The following is a 15,808-nucleotide window of genomic DNA, read 5'->3' as shown; positions in this document are numbered from 1 at the left end:
TGAGGATGGGCATAAAAATACAGATGTGAATATGCTCCTTCATTTCTACAAATAACTTTGAGGAAAACAGGGCATTAACCAAGTTTTTAGAAACAGCATGACATGCATGTACTGTAGTGGACAACAGCATCTTCAGCTCCAATAACTCAATTCATGATGAGTGCACAGTTCAGCCAAGATGCTGAACTTATGCTGAACTCACTATTTCATGTCAAGAGAAAAAAAAAACCAACAGGTGGTACACATGCAAAAAGTTGAAGAACACAGGCTACCTTCCCTTGTTATGTGTCAGATTATCTGTATATGTTGATATTTCAACTCCAGGGGATGGTTAAGAAAAATATTATCAGGCTTCCACCAAAAGCAACTTCAAATAGTCTCACCAAATCTCAGTAAGTCTCATTCAGGTGTTTAAGTTGTTTAAGCATGATCTTTTCAGAGTTTCACACTACTGCAGAGCAGCCAACTTTAGTTAAAGCAAACTAGCTGTTCACCTTCCCCTCCCTCAGTATTCTCTTTACTTCAGTCTATTCTGCAGTTTACAAGAGGGACTAACCAAAGATGCCCTGAGCTTCAGGTCCTGAACAGATACTATAGACTACCCCTCACAGACCAACGTCACTGCAGCCTCTTCCTCAGGAATTTACTCATGTACTTCAGCAGTGCTTGTTTACAAAACCACCTTTCACTAAGTAACAAACAGACCATTATTTCAGTTTATTGTCTTGGACAGCATTAGTAGTTTACACTTTTTATACTACTAAAAGGTTTCTAAGAACTCCCATAAGACTATTTTTCACTGCTGTTTGGATCAACTGACTCTCATCCCCACTCAAGCATCACAGACTGCCATGCTGATGCTGCTTATCAGAGCCACCAGCCTGTCCTCTAAACACACACAGGAAGAGGATGCAGTAAAAACTGCTCAAAAGCGAAGCTAACACAAGTGCTTCCACATTATGTTCTTGTTCCAGCCCCCAGACCTGGGAATGAATTAAACTTGCCCCTTGTTTGGGCACCCTATACCCAGAACTTAAAGCCACTTCAAGTCTGTATGGGAGAGCTCCCTGCACCTCTATGTTAGCTCATCTCAGGTTGCAGCTGACTACAGTTCAGTTCCAGCAACAGCAGGTATTCCTCCTAAACAAGAGAAACCACATTTCCACAAATTAGGGAAGTCGGCTGCTTCCCTGGAGTGTGGATTAAGGTTGTATGAAGAAAACTCCCTAACCCTAGTTAAGTTCTTGAATTACTACCTGTTAGTGATATTTCAGGTAGGCAGTAATGAGGTAGCTACCAGAAGTCCAAGGGGAATGAAGCGAGACTTCAGGACCCTGGGAAGGCTGGCTAAAGGAACAAGAGCACAAGCGGTGCCCTCCTCTATCCCATCAGTTGCAGGGATTCATGAAAGGATAAACAGGAAGAGCCAAAAGATTAACTCCTGGCTCTGAGACTGGTGTAACTGTCAGGACTTTGGTTTCTTCAATCATGGGTTGATCTACAGGACACTAGGCATGCTGGCAACAAGTGGTGAAAGCCTAACCCAAAGGGGAAGAAGGATCCTGGGACAAGAGTTAGCAGGGCTCATTGAAAGAACTTTAAACTAGGTTTGAAGGGAATGAGGATGAAACCAGGCTTACTAGAGAGGAGCCTGGGAGCTGCATGCCAGTGCTTGTGGCTAAGCATCCTAGCAAGGTCCTAGGGTCTGCTGTCTCAATGGAGGTAGGGGACAGTGACCCATGTGGCAGCAAAGACACAAGGGTTAGTGATAGACAGGTAACCATGGAGCATCTGAGTGTGGTCAGATAAGAATCAGGGCTTCTACCCCCAAAAAAGGGACAGGACAATCAGCCCAGCTGAAGTGCATCTACACCAATGCATGCAGCATAGGCAATAAACAGAGGACCTGGAGGCCAGTGTACAGCAAGAAAACTGTTATATAGTTGCCATCACAGAAATGTGGTGGGAAGACTCATACACCTGAAGTGCTGTAATTGTTGGTTACCAACTTTTCAGAAGGGATAGAAAAGGAAGGAGAGGTGGTGGAGTGGCCCTCTATGTAAGGGATAGATTTGAATGCACAGAACTTAATGTTGTGAATGACAGTGTGGAGTTTTTATAGGTAAGAATCAAGGGCAAAGCCAATAAGGCAGACATCATGGTGGGAGTTCATTACAGATCCCCAATCAGGATGTAGAGGCTGATGAAATATTCTGTAAGCAGTTGGCAGGGGTGTTGCAATAGCTAGCCCTTGTTCTTGTGGGGGACTTCAGCTTCCCGGATGTCTGCTGGAAAAGTAACACAGCAGAGAGGGAACAGTCCCGGAGGTTCCTGGACTGTGTGGAAGACAACTTCCTGACACAGCTGGTGAGGGAGCCAACTAGGGAAAGTGCCCTGCTGGACCTGCTGCTTATTTACAGAGAAGGTCTTGTGCTGGATGTAAAGGCTGGAGGACATCTTGGGCAGAGTGATCACAAAATAAGAGTTCTCAATTAGTGGAGAAGCAAATAGGGGGGCAGCAGAACTGCCATCCTGGACTTCCAAAGGGCAGACTGGCTTGTTTCAGAGCATGGTTGAGGCTGTCCCTTAGTAGACAGTCCTGAAGGGCAAAGGGCCCAGGAAGGTTGGTCATACTTCAAAGAACTCTTAAAGGCACAGGCGAAGGCCATCCCCAGGACCCAAAAGATGAGTACTTTTTCAGAACCAAAGGTTTGGATTTTTTTTCAGGGAGAAGAGAAAAACACTAACAAGGTATTTGTGCAGAACTCAGATGTCACAAACTTAGTAAGGCATATGTATAGGGATCTCCTTTTCTCTCCTTCTCATGTCCCCCTATGCACTGCATTTATAAAGATAGTTTCTTTCAGAGATCTCTGTACCAGAAATAGGAAGTAAAAACAAATTAAAAAAATACAACAAAAACAAAAGCTTTACAATAAATATAAAGCACCCCTCCCAAGCACAGTTGAGAGGCCACAGTCTCGTGCTTTGGATTCAACCCGAGTTTCATTATGCAGACAGCTTACTCGCACCATTTTGGGGTGTATCACGTCAGTACAACAGTGCGGAATGACTTACCAGAAGAAAGTAGAGGCAGAAGCAAAGTAGAGAAGAATACCAGAAGCAACAAAGAGTAAAGAGTATATGGGCATCTAGTTCTCTCCTGAAGTCAGCAAGTTTGCAATAGAAACAATCTGACACCAGGTAAAATGCAAAGTGTCAGACAATGCCAGTGGGAGACACCACAACACATTCTGACAGTCTGGAGAAGACAAAGCAGCTCTACTGGGAAGAAATTCAGGGCAGACAGATGCGGTGTTGCTGTTTTTGGACTACCTCCAATACATCTAGATACACACTACAGCCAGAAAGGTGACTTACAAAGGACAGGTCCTAATATAAAAATGACACCAAGGGAGTTTAGCACCATGTTAAATAAGATCAAGGACAAAGTCAAGAGGGTTAACAGCAATGAAGGGAAAAGGCTTCTGTGCTGGTCATGCACAGAGAGCGAGACAATTTAGAAGGAGATGTTAGAGCAAAGAAGCAGTAAGCTGTGCAAGCAGCAAAAAAAACAAACAAAAAACAACAACCAAAAAAAACAACAAAGAAAGAGAAAAGTTTTTTGAACTGCTTGGCTGGAAGATGACAAAATGTGCAAGGATGATGAAGGGTGACCATGTGGCTGTCAAAAGAACACGAGCAATGACACAGGTATTCTGACAGGATCAGACAGTAAACTCAGAAACAAAATTCAGGTGTGGAAATAGAAACCTGCAGCTAAAAAGCTAGTGGATCACTTCACAAAATGGAAAGGGTTAACGATCAGTGAAGAATTACACTTGAGTATCAAGGAAGAAGCAGTGAAAAGAACAGAGGACAGTATAATACAGCAGCTCAGAGGAAAGGCAGACAGAGAACACAACATCAGGTAAAAAGGGGAGGTTTGAGAAAAAAAAACAGCTGTTCCAGATCTCTCATCATTCAGACATTTAGTAATATTGGGCAAGGAATCGGAGCATGAGAGTAAAAGGATGGAAAACTATTTGGAGTGACCCATGAATAGCAGACAACTTTTGAGAAAATGTAAAGGCAACATAAGAATGCTGTAAAACTGATGAGTACGGGATCACCTGGGGTTAAGGAGACCGAGGAGAACAGCAAAAACTAAGCTGCAGTCCACCACTATGTACCAGGCAGGCTGAACTGCTACCACGAGAAGCTCTTACCACAAAAAAAACTGCTAAAGATATTTAAACAGTGACCTCTAATGGACAAAATATATAATACCAGTATTTGCACTGGTAGGAGAAACATACCTGAACTCCAGGTACAACCAGATAATGACACAAAAGATAGAATCTCTGAAGAGATTTCCCAAGTAGTAACAACATCAATTAATCACCTCAGATAGGCAAGTCAAATAACTGTTACAGTCACCAAAAACTTACAAAGACAACTCAGTCACATCTATCCAAATTAATCCACCACAGTGAAGGGCGAATCTCTAATTCAGCTGCTAATTTCTGTAAGTTTGAGGAACATTTGTCAGAACTTCTATTCTATTTATATTTTATATTAGTCAAGGGATTCAAAAGACAACTGGGTCAGGCTCAGAAAACCTATGCAAGCTATGCAAGTCTATCTTTAATTTTGCTTCTCAGCTGTGTTCCAGATAGAAGGTTCTAAGGCACTAAATGACAGAACGAAAAACTTGCAGTATAATATATGGGGTCACTGGCCCAAATGCCTACATTACGTTAAGAAAAAATGCACTCACTTTCTCCCTCTACTTTCTACTGGATTGTCACAGGAGACCCCAGAGTGGAATCATCCCAGGTTTGTCAATTACACAGTTCAACAAGACTGCAGAACCACAGCTATTTAGCATCCCCTAGAGTTTGGTTCTGATTTTTAATCACAAGAAGTTCTCATCAAGCCGACTCAACTGTTTTAGAAGTTACACAGAGCAGAAGCAGCCAGTTCAAGACTCTTCCATTAGCACAGCACCAGACAGCTGAAAAAAATCCAGCCTAGTATTCTCCAGAAAAATCAATGTGGATGAGTATTTCTGATGATGAATCACTTAGATATGTAAATGCACAAGCACCAGCAGTATGAATGGCATACTGAAAATATTAACAAAAAAAATGCCAAAAAAATATTCTAAGCAGTATGATGGACTTAATAGTGCAGTCCTCATAGTTGCTAATGAAACTTTACTTACTTTTAATAGTTTGCTGGCAAAAAAAAAAACAAACTATGGTTACATAAAAATATGCACATCCAGTTTTTACATGTATTTATTCTTCCAGATGGACATATTTACTCTAAACAGCAGGAAAAAAAGTAAGCAGACCACTCAATTAAATGGCAGAAAACTAGTAGAAGATGCTAATATGACCTTAGTGTAGCATGTCAAGTGTCATTGCCACCAGCTTTCTAGTCATTTTAAGAACTATCTGCTAAGACAATTAATTACATAGCTTAAAAGATTAGGTCAACAGTGTCAAGTATGGTAATATGAACTTGAAATTTAGCCTTTTGAAAGTGTGTGCTGACTATTTAAATGTCTACAGCAATTTGTGAAAAACAGTAAGTTTCAGACTTAGTGAGCTACTTTGCAGGAGAAGCAGCAGTTTTACCTTCCCATAAAAGAAATCCAAACATACCAATTAGAAAGGCTGACAGAATCCTTTGTCTGAGACAACAGATACACCTGCAGCGTGCTGATCTAAGGGCTACTTCAGAAAATAATAAGTAATTAAAACTTGAGATTTAATATAATATAAATTTAGATTAATGGCAATCCTTAAACTGGTATTTTGAAAACTAAAGATGCTTCAAACAAATGGTGTACTGTGGATTTTTCTTGAATAGTTCAAGTCAACCCGAACATGTTCTTCTTGGACACCTCCAATCACACTATCTTCTTGCTCCGCTATTCAAGTCTGCAAATAAGACTCACAGCTAGGACATGGGTTAGCTACTTATCTTTTAATTCTGGTTCTCATGCTGAAGCACATCACCCTCCTCAGGCTCAGTTCTCAGACAGCCAAGTTTACGTCCATTCAAGTCTCCTTGCAGAAGTTTCTGCCTGTCTTCTCTTCCTCAGAGCAAGGCAGGTATCTGCTACCTGTCCAGCAAGTTGTGTGTTCAGCTGAACTCACCCTTTAACTATGTTTAAGATTTGTAAGGTGTCACATGGAGGAGTTGGTTAAGTCCTTGGAAGTCTGTTAGCTTTCAAAGTTGTAGTTTTTACAAATCCCAGAGAAAGAAGAGTAAAGTTTACCAAAAGTAATGCTTACAACTTGTTTCATTCTTGTGCCAGCTAAGCAGACATTCAGGTAGAACACACCAGAGCAAACAATCAGCAGAAGAGAGAAGTTCCGCCTGGCAGCAGCATGTACCCAACTTGGCATGAGTGGTCCAGCCACAAGCACTAGGTAAGAGTTGAGCAGAATGAACTTCTATCTCAAGGTGCCCACAACACACCAGGAGATGTAGAGAAAGGTGAAGTGGCTCGATACAATTAACTGCCTAGCCTCTCTAAGCATCTCAAGCTGTGGGATCTCCAACATAAGAAGGACACGGACCTCCTGGAGAGACCCCAAAGGAGGGCCATGAAGATGATCAGAGGGCTGAAACACCTCTTTTATGAAGACAGGCTGAGAGTGTTGAAGTTTTAAGCCTGGAGAAGAGGAAGCTCCAGGGAGACCTTATTGCAGTCTTCTTGTTCCTGAAGGGGGCCTACAAGAAAGCTGGAAAGGGACCTTTTGAAGGGCATGTAGTGACAGGACAAGGGGTAATGGTTTTAAGCAGACATAGCGTAGATTTGGATTGGATATTAGAAAGAAATTCTTCACTGAGAGGGTGGGGAGGCACTAAAACAGGTTACTCAGGGAGGTTGTGGATCCATCTACTAAAAGGTAAACTGTATAATTTCTGATACAGTTAAAAAATTCAGAAGACCTCATTTCTTTAAGGACTTCAAGGGCCAAGGTAGGGAACGGATTTTTGGCTGAACTGGTAACAAGACTGAGAACTACACATCTTCCAGTAAGTGGCAGATCTCTATTGAAGTTGGAAAGGCATGTTAAACATGGCTGTGTGACATCCTCATTTTCTTTATTTTAATAAAGTGCTTCACTAAGAAGCACTCTTAACAGAGACTTTGTGCTCTATTTAAAAGATAAAATAAAATCAAACGAGTGGTGTCAGCTTTTCAGTATTACTCAGTTGCCTGTAATGAAGCCCAAAACCAGGAGTTTACTTACTTGTAAGCTTGTTGTGACTCAGAACCAGCTGTGTGATATGAGACAAGGTAACTGCAAATGAAGAGAGAAATAAATTAGTTTATGGACAAGGCAGCTGAGAGTTTCTATCTATTCCAGCTAAAAAAGGGGCAAGTTATTATCTCCACTCCAGTAACTCCAGATTCATGTACACTGCCACAATAACAAAACAAGCTCAAGAGTTAAGGACATAGTCAGGCACTCTTGTCTGTCTCTTTACTTCACTTTTCTGATTCTGCAGCAAACACAACTTGAGCAGAAAGTCCTGGTGCTTCCTAGCAGAGGTCTGGTTCTGGGCACACAAACACCTTTCATTTCTACCCTTTGAATCCTTGCCAAGGGAAAACTGACAGATACTCCAACATTTATCCCAATAGAACACACACCACACAAGCAATTACATTTCTACATGTTTCCAATTCATTTTCAAGTCACTGCTAGATTTAAGTCCTAAGTACCAAAGGCTGCATTTACAGCCTCACATCCACAAAGTGCAACAGCAGACTAGCACTGCTGCAGTGTGGCAAATGGCCAGGGGACAACACGGACAATATGCAATATTAACTCAAATTAACTGAATGATCTGATTGATCAAAGCCACTCACATTCCACCTTATTGAACAAGTGAGTGTGGGGCACAGGGCAGCTACAGAGACCAGCACTCCCCCTTTACACTTCTTCATCCTTTACATTTCTTCTTGCCTACTTCCATCCTCCACACCACCATCACTTTCCCTGGAAGCTCCATAGCCCACAACTGGTAACAGCAGCTGATCAGAAAAATATGTTAAATAGTCAAGAGGTGAAACTCACACCTTAAAGGAATTCTCAAACATCTTCCCAGTAAGAAGTATGTTGAATTTTACTGGAACTAAAAAAACTGAGATATTTTACCTCCCCTACATCTTTTCCTTACTTCCAGTATAGCTTCTTCAAAACAGCTATAGAAACTATCTTTCTGCCCCCCCAAAGCAGCTGGGAACTTTTAATGCCTGAAGGACAGCTGTGGTGCTGTATCTCTCATGCCTTAGAGCTCTCCTCAAGCAACAAACATCACTAACATTAGCTCAGAGACAGCCCACTGGGGTCTTGGTGCCTCAGGGAATGAAGATATTTTGGTGAGCATGTGTGAAAAGTGGCCATGTTAATCAATACTTACTGAATGGCTAGTTAGAGGAAAAAAGGCTGGAAAGCTTTTACTTAGTGATACAGCAATCATCTGCTGCAGCTAACCCTTGAAAGCTCATGACTTACCACAGGCAAATATAACCTAAAATGAAAGCAGTCACACAGGCAGAAACAGGCCAGAAAGGCAGGAACAGATCACAAAGTGATCACCACAGTTGCCTGTGCAATTGCAGATTGTGGAGGAGGAAGGAAAGACAGGGAGGAGAAAGGAAGAAACAGTGTACCCACCCTGAATTTCTCCTAAAATACAAGCTCTCCAAGTACTGCCTGGACAGAATAAGCCCATAGAAAGTCTGTGAGAACATTATAGAAAAAACAGTAGATAAGAGCAGTGGCCTCCACAGAGTTCTAAGGTTTAAAAACATAAAAGGTACATCAGCATCTGAACTATAAGCAACCATTTAACCCTACTGATGACTTACACATATAGTTAAATATGTGAATAAAATTTAGACCAAAAAAATGAGAGAAGCAGCTGGAGGTAGATACAACATTGAAAACAAACCTAAACACTCTTTATGCATTTATTACTCTTGGTTTGGGTATTTTAAGAGAAAAAGTAAATTTTTCATGGGTCCTTGATATTCAAGTCTGACTATCAAGAACACACCACCAGAAGGGCAGCCCTACCAGTTCGCATCCTGAGGTGAGACGTGCTCTAGTCTGACATCTCCAGCTCCAAAGCAACTTAATCTAGACCACTGCCAGATCCAAGCTGACATCAACAATGCCAGAAAAAAACATCTTTTCCTGCATTTCACTTAAGAAACCAGAGCTCTGAGGCTTTGCCTAGACTTACCAGCATCAGCAAGAAATTAGCCTTGCTCCACTGTAAACGATAAGAAAAAATTATTTTCCTACCTGTCAGTGGAGTCACCTACTCTGCCCTAGCCTGTTTCCTCCTACCCCACACACTGCAGTCTTCCACACTGCAACTCAAATGCCCTATCCACATAATGCCCTCCTGACCAAGAGGGCCCTTTGCCTCCTTTTACTCCATAAGCCAATACAGCAAGGGTCCAATTAACCAAGTATCTTCCGCAAGCCTCAACTGTTCAAATCCTAGGTTATCAAAAAGGCAGCAAAAAGCACACAACATGTACCAAAGAATTCCCCCAGCTTTGTACTCTCAGTCCTCCCAGGATGGCAATGATGAAGACTAGCTACATCACCATGCCTTTACAAGTCATGATGACTGTGTGTCAGGCAGCTCTGTGCTTCAAGGATACCAAAGAATGCCTTTAAGGATAAAGAGCAGGGCTCTGGCTGCTGGCACCAGAGCCAGGAAATAGCATTCCAGCTTTGTTCTTGAAGATCTGGAGTACAGGAACATTTCAAAGCTTCTTCACTGCCTTTCCCATTACAGTAGCATGGGAAAGTAAAAAATGTGCTTAATTTGTTGTTGTTGGTTTTATTTAAATAAAATCCATTATTGTTTTTGATACCATGCAAAGTTGCTTCCACCTCACTTTGTTTTTAAAGCAGACAAGTTGAACTAAAGGGATGTAACAAAACCAACTACGACCGCCTCACCTCCATACTAAAATGCCAGCATCTCATTACAAGCATGACAGGCAACTGGTGGGAACCCTGCTTGCTGCTGTCAGACAAAGGTCTGCAACACCCATCAGCTGCAGGTGCAGGGACTTGGAATGTCAAACTGTGCAGCCAGGCACAGAGTGAGTTCTAAGCAAAGGTTTGCACTATTTATTTTTTTTCCTTGGAAGTTGATGCTTCCTTTGGTTTATCAAAGCAGAACCAAGACTGAAGCTGTCACCATACTTTTACGGTCTTGACTAGTTCATTCCAGTTTTTCATAGAGCTTTGCCAGCTTCAGAACATAATCCAAAATTAAGATAATCTGTTCTTTTCTTTGTTATGAGTCCATAATGAACTTCATCACCCTAAAACCAGCAATTCCCATCAGGTGCCTTTTAATAAGCAGCTAGACTGACTTGAGAAACTGCATGAGGAAAGGCTCAAATTTAGTTCATACATCCACCAATATGATAAGCCTTCCTCAGTTCTTTTCTGCCTATGAACCACCTATTCTATGAAGAGGATATGACTTCTATGAATTATTATTTGGTAACACTAAGGCTAGACAGGACCAAGATTGTGAAAATAAACTCTTTAAGCAGTCCTGCTTCCCCTCCCCCCATGCATTGCAAAGTGAAACTCCCATTTAAAACATACAAATCAGAACTCAAACAGACTAAAAGAAGTGTTTAGGATTTTCTGTTTCTGCACTCAAAATGTAATTCAATATTTAAAAGAAAAAACATCGTAAATAATACTTACAATTCCTGCAAGAAGCCACCTATGAGGAAACACCATTTACATGCAACTTCCTTGCACCACAGAAGTATGAAGTCACTGAAGTGCACTAAGTGCTAGACAGCAGCACATATGCAAGTACCTGCTCTGAATCACTTACAAATTAAATTAACAAAGGAAGGAATAAGAAAAGGAAATGTTTTCCTAATATAGAACAGAGACAGACCCTGATTTAATCCATATGCGTGCATATGGCAAACCCTTCCTTCATCATTTCAATACACAGGAAGTGAGGATGCTTACTGAAGGGCAATTAAGCTTTGGGGCTGGAGACTCCGGTCTTCTGCACAAACTCCAAATGTTCTGTACGTATTTAGTTTTTAAAAGTAATCTGCTGACTAAACTGTCAAGCCACATGTACTAATGGCCTTTAACAACACAAGCTGACAAGCACTATTCTCACTACTTCCTCTCTGTATTTCTCCCATTTCTGTCTTCTTCAACCAAGTATTCCTCTAGAAGAGTTTCTTCTCACATGTCTATACAGAATAGAACCAAGTCCTAACATAAAATTTCAAGACCAAAATCACTAGACCAAAGACACTTCAATCTGGACTTTACTGTCCAAACTTGATGGAAGCCTAGACACCTTGTCTGAAACTCCAGTATCTCATTCAATCCTGATGTTTGACGATGAATCCTATTGCATTCTTGACCTGCAAAGCAGGCTGACATCTTTAAAAAGAACAAAAAAGGAACATTCTGATATCACTTTGAAAAGAGAAAAGGTTTCCTCATCTGTGCTGTGGGCTACTTTCAGCAGCCTTTAAGCCACAGCTAGACAAAAAGATTTTCAATCTTGAAAGGTCCAAAGCTACTACCAGTTCAGAGACACATCTGCAAGCATTTTAAGGAGCCTAAATATAAAGTGGCATTTAGTCATTCCTTACAAGGAGGGGAATTTGCTCACTGACCTGCGTGAAACAACCAGCCTCTGGAAACACCAAGTGTCCCGGTACATTGCCACTTGCCTGCTCCTGTGAAAAGGACTGTGCTGTGGGAAGAGCTGACTGTGTTTTTCCTCATCCTATATATAAAGTCAGTTCTGCATGACTACTAAACCGTAAGCTCTTCTGATAAAGACATCTGCCTTAAGTAACTAATTAACATCCCTGAGTAACATCTAGAAGGCAGAAGGGGGGGCAGTGGGGCCATCTTGCTTTGGACATAGGCAGAGGAGCTAAATGTAACTAGCAGGACTCAACAAGGACCACTCAACAGGTCAGATGATTCACCCCAAGTGCTGGTCTCCCGACACTCCAAGGGCACCATGATTCCCTCAGGGAATGACTCCAACTGTAACACCAGTGGAGAAGCTCCTAGACACTAAGCAGCAGCTCCTTGAGGACTTCAAATCTCAGATGCTTTGTTAACATTAATCAGCATACATGCAATAAGTTATTTTTATTTCAAGAATACACCAAATATGCACACAGACCTTTGAGGGACAGGATACTATTGTTTGCCAGAGCACTTTGCTCACACAGTAATTACAATTTTTCATTATCATAGAATGGTTTGGACTGGAAGAGACCTTAAAGATCATCTAGATCCAGCCCCCCTGTCATGGACAAGGACACCTCCCACTAGATCAAGTTGCTCAGAGCCCCATCCAACCTGGCCTTGAACATCTCCAAGGAGAGGAAAGCCACAGTCTCCCTGGGAAATCTATGTCAGTGTCTCATCACCCTTATGGTAAAGAATTTTTACCTAATGCCTAATCTAAATCTGCCCTCTTCCATTTTTAATCCATTACCCCTTGTCCTTTTGCTGCAAGCCCTTGTAAACAGTCCCTCCCCAGCTGGAATGGATCATTTAAACTCATCTCCTTTGGCCCTAATGTCAAGCCTTTTCACATACCAGCGCCATGCACATTAAGTTAGTTTTACATAAAATATTTGTATGACAAGACTTAATTTTTTATTAAATAGAAAAAAACCCAATCTAAACCAGGAAGACTGCAGAGACCTTGCTGAACCAAGATAAGACACTGTCTGTCCCAACAGAGGAAGTTAATGCAGGATGAGCATTACAGTATCCTACAAAATGAATTACAAATAGCCTGTTTCTCCATCTTCTGTGCTTTGGTTATTTTAGGAGCAGACAATTATATCAACACTAACTTTCTGATAAAAAATTCTATGCATGTTAATTCTTACCATGCAAGCATGTACTTTACGTAAAATATGAATAGCTTACAGATGGAATGATAGTGAGAGCAAATTAACACTTACACAGTAAATAGGATTTAATCCAATATTCCTTTCCTGACAACTAGACTACAGAGCAGCAGATGTCTCAAGTTATTTGGGCAAAATAATTCCTTAATCCACAGCTTTCCCATGTCAATCACTTAAAGATACAGAAATGAAAGATTAGAGATTAACCCCTACTCCAAGAACAATTCCACAATTGTTGATGGCTGTTTAAAGTCCTCCTACCAATAAAGGCCCTAACCATCAGGCTAGGAGAAAGGCACACTATGCTCCACTTGCTGAACCCAGCTGTTCGTCCCACAGGATGTCTGTCAATGCTCTCTACCACTACCTGTCCGTACAGGTGCTTTCGTAAAAAACATGATCTGTTCACTTCACAATATCGAATTAAAACCCCCCCCACATTAGATCACTTCCACAGGGAAAGACATTTTTTAAAACTATCCATATGTGGATGCACAACTATAGCATAGATGTGCTCACATTTGGATGGTGTTTTTGCTTCAGTCGGAGAGAGAAGCAAGGATGGACAGGAGGCCAAGTCTCCCCACCACTCCAGTTCCAGAATAACAGCAGTGAGAGCCAGGGAAGGCCCAGGGTCCAGGCAGGGCAGAGGTGATGGGAAAGAGCAGAGGGGCCCCCGCTCCCCACCCAGTCTCTCTGCTGCTGTGGAGGAGGGATCTCCTGGAGCTGTCAGGAGGTGGAAGCAGCGCTTCCCCTGCCCAAGAACCCCTCCCCAAGCCCCTTCCACCTCAAGCTGCAGCACATCCCTGGCACGGACGGGGCTGGGGCAGCAGTGCCCAAAACTGCACTCAGTGCTTGAGGTGCAGCCTCACCAGGGCCGAGTAGAGGGGCAGGATCACCTCCCTGGTCCTGCTGGTCACACTATTCCTGATGCAGGCCAGGATGGTGTTGGCCTTCTTGGCCACCTGGGCACACTGATGGCTCATGTTCATCCAGCTGTCAATCAGCACCCCCAGGGCCCTCTTTGCTGGGCAGCCTTCTAGCCACTCTGTCCCCCAAGCCTGTAGCGCTGCTGGGGGTTGTTGTGGCCGATGTCCAGTACCCAACATTTGGCCTTATTGAAACTCATGCCATTGGCCTCAGCGCATTGATCAAGCCTGTCCAGATCCCTCTGCAGATCTTCCCTACCCTGAAGCAGGTCAGCATTCCCAATTAACTGAATGGAAATCAGTCATCACATCCCCCTCCCCTAACCTCCATCTCAAATTGGAGAAGGCCACAAATCCCCACAGTAAATCAAGTTACACAAGGTGAACCTAGAATATCTGCACACAGACTTCCCTGATGCAGCGTAACTAGGATACCCCAAGTCTACAGTCCATATGGGGAGCTCACTGCCAAAGCAGCTTCAGATGCCTAATAAGCAAATTGGAACAGGGACCACTGGACCCTGGTGTCCCACACTGTGGTCCCTGACCCCACCTGCACAGCAAACGCGAAGTCTTTGTACAAGAAAAGCTTGTTTTTATTTTAGCATTACTGATCTGCTTCACCATTACTGGTTTTTTCCCTACCTGGAAGACCAAAGTGGGCTAATTAATTATGTGTCTTTGTGTGGACAGCAGGCACCAAGTCTACTTATCAAAAGCAACTGTTGTCTGTTGCTACCCCATACCCTTATACATTAGTTTATCTGAAAGGGACAAGCATAGTTCTGAAAATGGATTTGTAGTTAATGTGAGCTAAACACTGCCTTGTCTCAACTGTTCACCCAACAGAAATGCAGGGAAGATTCATATATATATGGGCTTTACAAGGTAATCATCCCGAAATGCCACACACAACTCAGAAGCAGTGAAAGAATCAGTAATGGATGAAGACTTAAGCAGAAAACTGTTATTTAGTCTTCATCCTTTATTCATGCAGCTGAAGATCCTTTGGTGTACTCCTGACTCTGTTGACAATGGTGACTTGGTAGAGGGCCAGACACTTCCCCAAGTTACATATAGTTGTTCCTGGTTGCTGTCAAGTTTAACAAACAGTAAAGAGCTAAAACAGTTAGAGATTCAAGTATGTTGACTGGTTTAGATTTTGCTTTTTTCTCATTATATAATGTATTCTGGAAAATTTTAGCCTGTGGCAAACTGCAGCCAGTCACTTTAGCTCACTGTGTATCAGCTGTACCACAACATCATATGAACTCTCAGGCAAAGCCAAAGCAAAACCTGCCTTGCTCTTCATTTATGTGTTCTCCAGAACCGTAACCATATATTGTTATTGGAATGCTGCACTTGCTGTAAATGAGTTACAGCAAATGCAACACAGCAGGAACAACAACCCATCACAATTCTGGAAGCACATGCAACCATGCAATGTGCAAAGCATGACAGTGCTGTGCCTGCAAGTCAGTGCTGCTTTACTGTCTCCCCTTCAGGAACCTGCCACACATAGCTGCAGGTTCACATCACCCCATCCCTTTCAAAAAACCAGGGGAGCTGGTGTTTTTGCTTCAGTAGGAGGAAGAAGCAAGGACGGACAGGAGGCCAAGTCTCCCCACCACCCCAGCTCCAGAATCACAGCAGTGAGAGCCAGAGAAGGCCCCGGGTGCAGGCAGGGCAGAGGTGATGGGAAGGAGCGGAGGGGCCCCTGCTCCCCACCCGGTCTCTCTGCTGCTGCGGAGAAGGGATCTCCTGGAGCTGTCAGGAGGTGGAAGCAGTGCTTCCCCTGCCCACCAACCCCTCCGCCTCAAGCTGCAGCGCATCCCCGGCACGGACGGGGCTGGGGCGGCAGCCGGGAAGCGGCTGCCCG

General features: G+C 42.8%; 1 protein-coding gene across 1 annotated transcript in view; it reads right to left on the bottom strand.

Annotated features, from left to right (window-relative positions):
- Nucleotides 1-15,808, bottom strand: part of RSU1 (Ras suppressor protein 1) — a 100,724-nt gene that overhangs the window by 83,871 nt on the left and 1,045 nt on the right. The window contains exons 2-3 of the mRNA XM_010003616.1: nt 8,002-8,065; nt 7,278-7,328 (exon numbers count right to left, since the gene is read on the bottom strand). Of these exons, the coding sequence (XP_010001918.1) occupies nt 7,278-7,328; nt 8,002-8,065 (115 nt within the window). The remainder of the gene's footprint in view (nt 1-7,277; nt 7,329-8,001; nt 8,066-15,808) is intronic.

This window comes from Chaetura pelagica, unplaced genomic scaffold, assembly GCF_000747805.2.
Source record: "Chaetura pelagica isolate M959 unplaced genomic scaffold, ChaPel_1.0 scaffold418, whole genome shotgun sequence".
In the NCBI taxonomy this organism is placed as follows: Eukaryota; Metazoa; Chordata; class Aves; order Apodiformes; family Apodidae; genus Chaetura; species Chaetura pelagica.
This window is presented reverse-complemented; position numbering and strand designations above follow the sequence as displayed.